The 12,038-nt window shown below is 43.9% G+C and overlaps 1 protein-coding gene across 1 annotated transcript in view; it reads left to right on the top strand.

Annotated features, from left to right (window-relative positions):
- SLC4A8 (solute carrier family 4 member 8) overlaps nucleotides 1-9,499 on the top strand; it is a 304,800-nt gene extending 295,301 nt beyond the window's left edge. Inside the window, exons 23-25 of the mRNA XM_073576723.1 lie at nucleotides 2,168-2,268; nucleotides 3,637-3,738; nucleotides 5,680-9,499. Coding sequence (XP_073432824.1) covers nucleotides 2,168-2,268; nucleotides 3,637-3,738; nucleotides 5,680-5,692 — 216 coding nt within the window. The 3' untranslated portion in view covers nucleotides 5,693-9,499. The remainder of the gene's footprint in view (nucleotides 1-2,167; nucleotides 2,269-3,636; nucleotides 3,739-5,679) is intronic.
- The last annotated feature ends 2,539 nt before the right edge of the window (nucleotides 9,500-12,038 follow it).

Below are 12,038 nucleotides of genomic sequence, written 5' to 3'. Positions count from 1 at the left end.
ATAAACTTCGTAGGATCAGTCTTTTTGGGGCTACCCACCAGTCTCACATTATTCCTTCTGGACCGATATTCCAAATCATCATTTTTATCAGACAAGGCAGCACATTTCTGCAGGCACTGAGTGTGGGATTTCTGCACTTTAGCAAGTTGATCCTCCAGCACACTCACTCTTTCCTCCACTTGCCCCTATTCTAGTATCAACTTTGTTCATGGCAGCCTTCATCTTGGTCACCTCTTTTTTTAACCCCATCAACTCTGTGCGTAAGAGCCGTCAATGTGGTCTTGCAAAATTTGACCAGATCATAGATATCCTGCAGCGTGGGCTCACCTTCTGCAGGCTCCTCAATGGCTTCCTGCTCCACACTCTCCTGCTCTTGGCAATCTTTCTCCCCCTCTGACCTCTTCTGTCTTTCACAGTCTCTCCAAGTTTCTCCCCTCTCTCTTCTCAGCTCCTTCCACCCACGCATACTTCTCCAGCCTGGCTGCGACCTCCATCCTCCTTGCATAGGAGGCATTTGCGGCGTCTGCCCTCTCACTCGCCTCAGTGCTGCCGACGCCATCTTGAGCCTGGCTCCCTGCTCCTGACTTGGCGTCCTGCTGCCGTTTCCGACCCATCGTGGCAGTCCCCAGCAGCACTGCACGACGGGACCAGCCTCCGTTACCTTCCTCCACCAGCACTGCCCGCTGCCGGCTCTCCGGAAGGACTTATAGCAAGATAATTGGTGAGTTACAGCGGAGGAGCTCCAGCAGCTGTGCGCTCACATCAGACTCCAGGCCACGGCCCCATGAATTGCGACTTTTAAAACAGTTACAAACTTATTCCAATAAGTGGTGGTGTAAAAAGTATGAAGTACCAGTGCTAGGAAGAAGTGTTATATCTAATGTGACATCAGATTTATCTAACTTTGTGAAACTTTTTGATAAATTTGGTGCAAATAACTGCAACCCAGCCCCAGCCTCAAGCAAAACTTCAAAAATTCCTATTGTGATAAATTTCCCTTTTTTTTTTTTTTTTATAAATAGGTACTACCCATTTTTGCCAGTAGATGTCACCACAGTGTAATACCAGCTATAAAGCTATTCCAGGAATTGTGTTACTTTGTAGTAATGTTACACATTCAAGCCCTTTCTTAACTTCTCACCTAATCCTATATGCAAATTGCCTCTTCAGAAAGAAAGAGGACTTTTACTCTACAGCGCCACCTGTTGGTAGTAGAGATCCTGCAAGTCACAATCAACCCTTTAACGAGTCTTGTAATATGACTTAGGATAACAGCCAAATCAGAATCATCTCAATTTGCAGACACTGTGTTTCGGGCTATTGGCCCTCGTCAGTGCAAAGTATGAGATCTGATTTGGCTAGGTGAGAGGCTCTGGACTGAGGTCTAAGGGGTAAGGTTTCTCCTTGTGGAGAGTGACATACTAGCTCTGACTTGTCAAGGTAAGGAGGCTTATTCGCCGTACAATGCTCCTCTGGGAAATTTAATATGCAAATTGCCTCTTCAGAAAGAAAGAGGACTTTTACTCTACAGCGCCACCTATTAAATTTCCCAGAGGAGCATTGCACGGCGAATAAGCCTCCTTACTTTGACAAGCCAGAGCTGGTATGTCACTCAAATTCAAAGAAGCTTTTTTGGCAGGACTAAATACACATTAGTTTTGCCAAAGCAAGTGCACAAAAGAGAATTAGGGATAGGGACTGTAGGGAAGGTGGATGAGGGGATGGGGGCAGATCCAGGATGGGGCTATAGAAGTCCATGGCATAGGGAAGGTGGATGAGGGGATGGGGGCAGATCCAGGATGGGGCTATAGAAGTCCATAGCATAGGGAAGGTGGATGGGAGGATGGGGGCAGATCCAGGGTGGTGGCTATAGAAGTCCATGGCATAGGGAAGGTTGGATGGGGGGGATGGGGGCAGATCCAGGATGGGGCTATAGAAGTCCATGGCATAGGGAAGGTGGATGGGGGGGATGGGGGCAGATCCAGGGTGGGGGCTATAGAAGTCCGTGGCATATCATAGTTTTCTTTCTCGCAGTCTCTGACATTTGCTCACATACACTCTCCACAAGGAGAAACCTTACCCCTTACACCTAATCCTATACATCTATAGTCCTACAAATATAAGGCATAAATAATGCGTGTCATTAATTACTGCAAACTTTTTATAGGAAGCTGAGAAGATGTTGCAGGCTTCGGATGACAAAGGAGTACAGCTTCCCTTAGAAACCAGAAAATTATTAGGCAGCCCAGGAAGAAACAATAATTCAAGGTAATGAAGGCAATCCACAGTATTTTTGACCTCTTCATACTGTTGACAGCGTTGATGTAAAGCAGATAAAACCCACCTTAGTGGGCAGTCATGCTAGTTGTATGACCCAAGAAAAAAGGTGGTAATGTTCTTGGTGCCATGATGCAATGTGTCTGGCGTGCCTTCCCTTACTTTAAGGTGTCCTGAGCATTCTGCTATGAATGCTCCCAAACCCTCCCTTTTCAGGTGTCAGGTATAGAAGGTTCCTGGATAGATGTTAGAGTTGCCACTTACAGGGAATCTGTGCCATTTTTTTGCCATCTAATCTGAGAGTAGCAGAATAAACAGACAGAGATCCTGATTCCAACAATGTGTCATTTACTGAGCTGCTTGCTTTAGTTTTGATAAAATCACTGTTTTATCAGCATGAATTAACCTCGCCCCCACCACTGATTAACTGATTTCTTTCTGTGGACAGCATAGACAGAAAACTGCCAATCAGTGTTGTGGTCAACAGATAAAACTATGATTTTATCAAAACTGAAGCAAGCAACCCAATAAGTGATACACCTCTGGTATCAAGGCATCTGCCCCTACATCATTCTTCTCTCAGATGGGGTAGCAAAAATCTGGTGACAGATTCCCTTTAAGAGAAGAGGGGATAGATTGGTACATTCACATGGGTCAGATTTACTTTTGATAATACAGCATCAAATATGATCCAAAATCTGCTAGAAAATCAGCGCTGATTTGTTCTGATTTTGTTGAGCGTTATCCACAGCTGACACAAACTGCTGAGCAAAAAATATCTGTGTATTCATGTTCTGCTCCTCCTCCTAGTCCAGACTGGTCTCTGTATAGTGGTCTCCAGCGATGATGAAGCCACAGATAGTGGCGGGGAACCAAGGGCGTCATAATGGGAAGTGTCAGAAGTTTATTTTACTTTTTTTTTTTTTTCTTCTTTTTGATGATTTATGCACTTGTGGATTTTGCACTTTATTGTGGATCATTAAAACTCACTGAGGAAATCAGCATCTGCTAGGCCAGCAATTGGCATTATTAGGATTTAAAAATTCGCGAATCACTTTTTCTGCTACTCCGATGCCGATGGCCCCAGTGATTGGGTGAAGCTGTCACGCTGCTCCCAGTGATTGTTTGCAGGTTGTGGTGGCGGAGGGCCGGTGGTGCAGTAGGAGAAGTGTAATTATTTTCACATAGCACAGGCCGTTTGTGGTGAAAAATGTCGAAAAAGGAATACCTTTTTTTTTTTCTTCTATTTTTTTTTTTTTACCCGTATAAAGTCATGATGGGAGAGGCAGGTAGCAGGTTCCATTCCCAAAGTAAAACCTATTCTTGATGTTCCCATTACCTTCTGTGTTTCTTTTTTAGATGTGATCCATCTGATATCAATATCTCTGATGAGATGCCTAAAACTACTGTGTGGAAAGCTCTCAGCATGAACACTGAAAGCTCAAAGTCAAAGGAGAGAAGGTGAGGGAAATCCTTGGATCCTTCATGTACCATGACTGATCTCCAAGTCTATATGGATTATCGGGGCCTGTCTACGTGGAGTGTCGGGGCCTGTCTACGTGGAGTGTCGGGCCCTGTCTACGTGGAGTGTCGGGCCCTGTCTACGTGGAGTGTCGGGGCCTGTCTACGTGGAGTGTCGGGGCATGTCTTTAGGGAGTATCGGGGCATGTATGACGTATCGGGGCATGTTTGTATGGAGTATCGGGGCATGTCTATGTGGAGTATCGGGGCATGTCTATGTGGAGTATCGGGGCATGTCTATGTGGAGTATCGGGGCATGTCTATGTGGAGTATCGGGGCATGTCTATGTGGAGTATCGGGGCATGTCTTTGTGGAGTATCGGGACATGTCTATGTGGAGTATCGGGGCATGTCTATGTGGAGTATCGGGGAATGTCTATGTGGAGTATCGGGGAATGTCTATGTGGAGTATCGGGGCATGTCTATGTGGAGTATCGGAGCTTGTCTATGTAGAGTATCGGGACATGTCTATGTGGAGTATCGGGGCATGTGTATGTGGAGTATCGGGGCATGTCTATGTGGAGTATCGGGGCATGTCTATATGGAGTATCGGGGCATGTGTATGTGGAGTATCAGGGCATGTCTATGTGGAGAATCGGAGCTTGTCTATGTGGAGTATCGGGACATGTCTATGTGGAGTATCGGGGCATGTCTATGTGGAGTATCGGGGCATGTCTATATGGAGTATCGGGGCATGTGTATGTGGAGTATCAGGGCAAGTCTATGTGAAGAATCGGAGCTTGTCTATGTGGAGTATCGGGACATGTCTATGTGGAGTATCGGGACATGTCTATGTGGAGTATCGGGGCATGTCTTTGTGGAGTATCGGGACATGTCTTTGTGGAGTATCGGGACATGTCTTTGTGGAGTATCGGGGCATGTCTTTGTGGAGTATCGGGGCATGTCTTTGTGGAGTATCGGGACATGTCTATGTGGAGAATCGGAGCATGTCTATGTGGAGTATCGGGACATGTCTATGTGGAGTATCGGGACATGTCTATGTGGAGTATCGGGACATGTCTATGTGGAGTATCGGGACATGTCTATGTGGAGTATCGGGACATGTCTATGTGGAGTATCGGGACATGTCTATGTGGAGTATCGGGACATGTCTATGTGGAGTATCGGGACATGTCTATGTGGAGTATCGGGACATGTCTATGTGGAGTATCGGGACATGTCTATGTGGAGTATCGGGACATGTCTATGTGGAGTATCGGGACATGTCTATGTGGAGTATCGGGACATGTCTATGTGGAGTATCGTGGCATGTCTATGTGGAGTATCGGGGCATGTCTTTATGGAGTATCGGGGCATGTGTATGTGGAGTATCGGAGCTTGTCTATGGGGAGTATCGGGACATGTCTATGGGGAGTATCGGGACATGTCTATGTGGAGTATCGGGACATGTCTATGTGGAGTATCGGGACATGTCTATGTGGAGTATCGGGACATGTCTATGTGGAGTATCGGGACATGTCTATGTGGAGTATCGGGACATGTCTATGTGGAGTATCGTGGCATGTCTATGTGGAGTATCGGGGCATGTCTTTATGGAGTATCGGGGCATGTGTATGTGGAGTATCGGAGCTTGTCTATGGGGAGTATCTGGACATGTCTATGTGGAGTATTGGAGCATGTCTATGTGGACTGATGATGAGGATATTTATAAACTCTTCTTCATCAAAACATGGAAATGGGCGTTAAAATATTTATTTTTCAATTTTTTTAAGCTGACGTATTGATCCCCACCCACCTGATATTAGAAATTACATTAGCATTGTATTCTGCCATCAGGATTGTCATATTTGTATAAAATTACTACTTACATGATAATTAGTTTTGACTATTTCTAATCATTTAATTTCTGTTTTGTTTGTAGCATTTTTAAATAGATGTCTTGGCATGTGAAGGACAGCGCGATGACTCAGGGAAAGGCCAAGACCCAAATGTGGCATACTGCTTTTCAAAGGAGTTCCCCGTATTTTCTTCACACGAAGGATCCATGTTAAAGCCATCAGATGTTTTTCTTATATAGATATATAATTTTTCTAATTTATTTTCAGTGTGTGCTTTAACAAGTTGGTATCATCCGGTGCCATCAGAGCACATGGAAAGACGGAGTCTCCGCCACGGCAATGTAGACCTGGCACTTTACATGGATTCAGTGAAAGCATGTCAAGAAGGATTCTGAGAATCTCACAAGATCCCCTCACCCCAGTTACACTCAGACTGTATATTATCAATTCTAGTATTTGCCATCTAAAATGCAAGTGTTCCTATATACTGCTAGTACACAAGTATAGTCTAGAGCTTTGTAAAACATAATCTATCAGAGATGCAGTAATTGGCACGTCGTCTTGTAGAATACAGGGTCACCACATCTAGACCACAGGTAGCGGCCTGACCTTGGGTTGTGTACTCTGCTATAATCAATCAGTACACAGCTATAATGGGATCTGCCTGTATATAGATTGGATGTCTATGATTTCTGTCATTTTTCTCATTCGGATAGAGAACGAAGCCTGAAGATGTAGTGTTGAATTTGTCATTAAAGGGAACCTGTCATCACGAAATTAGACCCCCTAACTGAAGACATGTTTGTAAAGGCCCTCCATAGGGCCTTCGTTTGGTAATTGTAAATCAGGCCATCCCTGAAAGTTTAATCACAAGTGCAGTGGGCGGACAGTGCACCTCCAGCCTGTCTCATTTCCCTGCCTGCTTTCAGCCTTTCACTGACAGGTCACTGTTCTCTCTTACCCTGCCCAATATTCTGTGCAGGCGTCAAACCATTGCCCCAGGTTATCTCGTCAGTCGTGGCTGCGCTCTCAGTGTAAGCTCCTGATGATGTTGCAGGAGCCGGCCGAACAATCTGCGCATGTGCCACCCCCCTCTTCTGAGATTGTCTTAGTACCTTCCCAGAATTACTGCCTAGAGGCGTCTCATCAGAGGGTGCAAAGCATGCGCAGATCGATGAGTCGGCTGTCTGTGGCGATTAGTGCGCGATCCACCCCCTTTTGCTGAGGCCAGTCTGGACAATGATTCAGCACCTGCGCACAGTCTTGATAGGGGAAAAGGGAAGAATGACCTGTTAGTCAAAGACTCAAGGCCGGTGATGAGACGTATGAGAGCTGAAAGTGCACTCTCCGCCCACTGCACCAGTGATTAATCCTTCAGAGTTGGATTGTCCTTTGATTTCCAAACTAAGTATTCCAAGAAAAGTATGTATTTAATAAGCATTATAGGACATTTACAAAATTGCCTTTGGTTAGGGGACTAATTTCCTGACGACAGGTTTCCTTTTAAGGATGTTGTGCCATGATATTACAATGTATTTAATACCTGTGGTTTTATATAGGGCTGCAGATAAGCTATATACTATCCAATAGTGCTTTTTTCATGGGGCTGTGCAGCATACCGGCATGTAGAGGGGCTTGTAAAAAAGAAAAAAAAAAAAAGGAGTGCCCTTACTGTTTTGAGGGCAATCCTGGTGGGAGCCAAAAGATCCAGCGACTTTGGTCAAAGTACGCTACTACATTATCTGTATCTTCGTGAAGTCTCAGAATATTAATGACAATTTCAGCCCTTCTAGCTTAGGCTAGTTACATCTTTGCAACCAAATTTTTTTCATCGCTGCTTTGATTACAATCTTCTACTGTTTTGTGTGCGCAGCTTCTCTGCAGTCCAATGGGTCTCCATGGATACAGACCCCCAGCACACCCGGCCGGTAGTTTTGCTCTTGCAGTCTTACTTCCTTCTATCCCCTTCTTCTTGCCAACCTAAAACATGTATGCTAGTAACAAGCAGAAGCAAAGGAAAGAGGGATTACCATATCAGACTACACTGACTTTGTAGTCTGTTACCATGGAGATGAATAAGTCTGCATTGGCGCTGCAGACAAAATGGTAGAACATTAGAGCAATTAAAAAAAGATGTTACAAAGGTGGCCATTACTTTCACATTTGACAGGTTGATGCTTTTATTTTAAACTGGTGCAGTAAATAATTAATTTTGCACCTTGCTACAAAGTAATAGACTATATATATTTTTAATTTCCTGTGTATCCCCCTTTTTCTTTTCCTCTTTAGTGACTTGGCAATAAGAGTGCAGAGACCAATGTTGTTTTTGAAGCAATTTTTTCTTAATATATTCCGTCCCTTTCTCTTTTATCCTGCATTTTAGACATGGGGCAATGGTGTCCTGTAAATACATATATCCTATTACCAGCATTAGCCGAGGGAATCTATATAATCCGCAGTTCTCTGTCACAGGCTCTTGATGTTGTCTATGGCACTTGTTTCCGTGAATATCTGCATCTGTAGGCCGTGTATACATTGGACATCTGGCATAGTGTATCACTGTGGGTGAATTTCAACCTAAAGTTATAGGCAAATGTGGCGGATGTTTAGCACTCACACAAGATGTTGTGATTTACAATTTCGGTGAGATCTTAGATTTTTTTTTTTTTTTTTAAATTCTACGTAAAATGTCCTTGATTTTCACGGTATTTTTCTGTATGCAATAAGAGTTGCTCTAGCTTTGTTAGAATCATTTAAAGCAGGTTCAGGTGACCAGAGCTGTGCAACTGAACCGACACTACTACACCCATCATCTGCCAGATTTACACGGAATAAGAACAATTACAAATGACAGAAATGTCACCCTCTTTTACGAAGTTACGCCTGATCCCTTAGCGAAGAATGCCAGATATAGACGCTCCATCTACTGGACATGTCACCGAATGCAGAATGACGATATAACAGCAATTAATATCTGTAACAATCAAATATTGTTCAAAGAAAGTTATCTTATTTGCTTATATTAAGTGGCAGCTCTCTACTGCCTTGCTAGCAACTGAAGGGAATGTGTCTTCTGAAAATGATATTGTTTAAATCAAGTTGTTTATGTTAAATACAGTATATATATATTTTTTTTCAATTTTTTTGTTTTTGGACCACCATTAAAGAGGTGGTCCAAAAACAAATTTATTTCCATCCTAAATGCCTATCTATTTAGTGCCATAATCTATTTCCTAATATACTTTAATACAAAAATCTTTACCATTCTCCCACTACACCAACTGCTTTATTTATTTTTTTCACAACTTCCTTCTTGATGACGCTTCTTTTCAGTATCCCAGTGCAAGCTTGGGATACTCAAGCGAAGCGTCATCATGGGGCAGAGGCTGCGGTCACTGCCGCAGCCTATGCCCCCTCTGGGAAACAAAGCGTCATAATTGTCCTCCGTTTCAGGGGCTGAGTTAGTCTCTGCTCTACTGAGCATGCAATGGTTGTCAGTTCCAACATATGCTCAGTAGATTTTTGTCACACCGTGACAGTGTGCTCTTTCTCTGGGTCCGATCAGAAGCGATGAAGAGAGTGCACTGTCAGTGCTCGCTGTAAAAAGAATACCCGTCATCCAGAGACCAGCGCTGCCCTCGCCTATGTGAAAATTGCATTTTTTAAATAAATATATATATACATACACGCTTGGCATAAAATCTTGATTTTAATACATTATTTTCTGATGCCACAGTCCCTTTATTTTTTTTTTTTATTAATTTTATTTTTATGCCATTTACATATGGATTTGTAAATATGTACTTGTATTTTTATTACTCGACTTGGTTTGTGACAGTTTACTACTGTTAGATTTTTAGTTGATGTTCTAAGTAACAAACAATATAAGGTGAAGTTGCTTGACTATGTCTGATAATTATTCGTTTTCTGTATATTAACATCCTGTACACCTCCCAATAACCTCATGTTTTTGTGAGATGAGCCGAGCTTGTGCAAAAACCCATTGGCAGACTAACTTGTTAATCGGATCAGGGGCATGGCTTAACATTTCACACAATTCTTGATTCAAATGTTCAGATGGAACTCTACTAAAGAAAAGAAGTCTTAAAAAAGGGCATCAGTATCATACACTAGTTGTGATACATTAGTGGGTGTAAATGCATCCGGTAACCACCTAAAGTAGTAAGCAAGGGAGCTTTGTGAAGTCACAGATGGAATATCACACGATCGGCAGTCAGTCTGAAGCTCTGAAAGAGATTGAGATGCAATCTGACACTAGGTTCTAAATCAAGTGTAAAGATGTGTCCGTTTCTCTTGGCTTGAGATATGTTGCAGTGAGTGATGCGAGATGGTCAGTTTTTCATTTGATTTTGTGAGATACTGTGTGGGGAGAATGATATGTATGGCCACCCAGTGGTTGGGATGTGAGGTGCACCCTGTTGAGGATTTAATATCGTGACAGTTTGGAACCTTTAAAAAGTAACTAAACCTTTTGTATAACATTTTTTAACATTTTTTTTTGTCCCCTTAATTTCAAGCTGATTGGTGGGGATCAGCTTCCTGACACCCCACTTATCCCTCCAAAACCCCTGTCACGCTAGTATCACACTAGCTTATTTTCCACGCAGCGCTCGGCACCGCTAAGCCCCGCCCCCTGCCGGCTCCCATGCGGTCATCGCCGCCTACTATCGCACACGGCTGCATGCGATCTAAGCACCGTATCTTTAGCATAGGGTGCGCAGACCGTGCACTGGCCGTGCGCTAGTAGGATTTTACCGTGCGCTGCACACTTTTGAAGGTGCGCCGAGTGTGCCAAAATGCAACATGGTGCGTTCGGCGCACCTTCAAAAGTGCCCAGCGCACGCTAAAATCCTAATAGTGCACGGTCTGCGCACCCTATGCTAAAGATAGGGTGCGCAGATCGCATGCAGCCGTGTGCGATAGTAGGCGGCGATGACCGGATGGGGCGGGCAGGGAGCCGGCAGGGGGAGGGGCTTAGCGGCGCCGAGCGCTGCGTGGAAAATAAGCTAGTGTGAAACTAGCCTCAAGTGCACCGCTCAAGAGACAGCAACGCACAACTGCTGTTTGAGTGCACACACAGAAAGAGTATGAATTTCATAGCAAGCTTGAAGCTCATACTGTCTACTGAATCCATGCTCCACTCTGTGTTCAGCTCACATGGTGTGTTTGGAACGATAGGTGGGGGTCTTAAAGGAAACCTGTCAGCAGGATTGTGCACAGTAACCTACACACAGTGTTAGGGCAGTGCCATTATACTGATTAAAATGATACCTAGATTGATGAAATCCGTCTTGTGGTTGTTGTTTGATCTTTATTTTCAGTTTTGTGTTAATGAGATTCTCATGCCCTAAGGCCGGGGTTCATGTATGTGGTGCTCTGATTAGATATTCATAATGCAGACTGCTGACAGGTCGCTGATCCCTCACTGTGGCAATAATACATTTTCTTGATGTCATCCGGCTAGGGAAAAAAAAACAATTAGAAAATGGCGCCCGCTCCGCCTGCACAGTAGCAGCTATCTGTGTATATAGAGGTGATCTGATAGCTGCTATTGCGCAAGCGCCGGCGGCGCCATCTTACTGGAAAAGAAAAAAAAATCCTCGAAGATGGCGCTGCCCGTGCATCCACTGTAGAAGTTCTCGGATCTGCGCAGGCGCAGCGGGCGCCATTTTCAAATTGTTCTTTTTTTCTTCCCTAGTTGGATAGCATCAAGAAAATGTATTATTAGCGTACTAAACATGGGATCATGCTGCAGAGCAGGTGACACGGCTTTCTTCAGTATGTTAGATATTCATTATGCAAACTAGGGGGCAGGTCAGTGAGGGAGCAGCAACCTGTCAGCAGTCTGCATTATGAATATCTAATCAGAGCACCACATACATGAACCCCGCCTTAGGACACGAGAATCTCATTAACTACAAACTGAAAATAAAGATTAACCACAAGATGGATTTCATCAACCAAGGCATCATTTTAATCAGTATAACAGCGCCAGCCTGACACTGTCTGTAGGTTACTGTGCACATTCCTGCTGACAGGTTCCCTTTGAACCCCAGACCCCGACTGATCTGCTTTCAATTTTTTTCTTCTCTTCAACAGCATCAAAGGTTTAGAAAGTCTTTAAAAAAGAAGTCTCTGTAATTTTATTTTTCCCTAAAACCTCCTAATTTTGTATGTGATGCAGTGGAAGTGTATTACTGTGCTTTCTGATTGCCGTCTTCACTAATTTCCACTGGTGCTCTGGTCCTCTTCTGGCCCATAAGACCTGAACATAGATTGGCATGGTACCAGAGGGGGGATAATGTGTGGTTTCTCAATGTAAGTCTATGTAACCTCGTTTTGGTTCTCATAGGCTTACATTGAGAAAAAAGCAGCGCCTCACACATGGCAAGCTGGCAAAGCTCTAGAGCTTCTGTGGGCC

This window comes from Dendrobates tinctorius, unplaced genomic scaffold (assembly GCF_039654945.1).
Source record: "Dendrobates tinctorius isolate UK_male_01 unplaced genomic scaffold, ASM3965494v1 ptg000051l, whole genome shotgun sequence".
NCBI lineage: Eukaryota > Metazoa > Chordata > Amphibia > Anura > Dendrobatidae > Dendrobates > Dendrobates tinctorius.
Note: the sequence above shows the minus strand (reverse complement) of the source record. Positions and strands in the feature narration are given on the sequence as shown.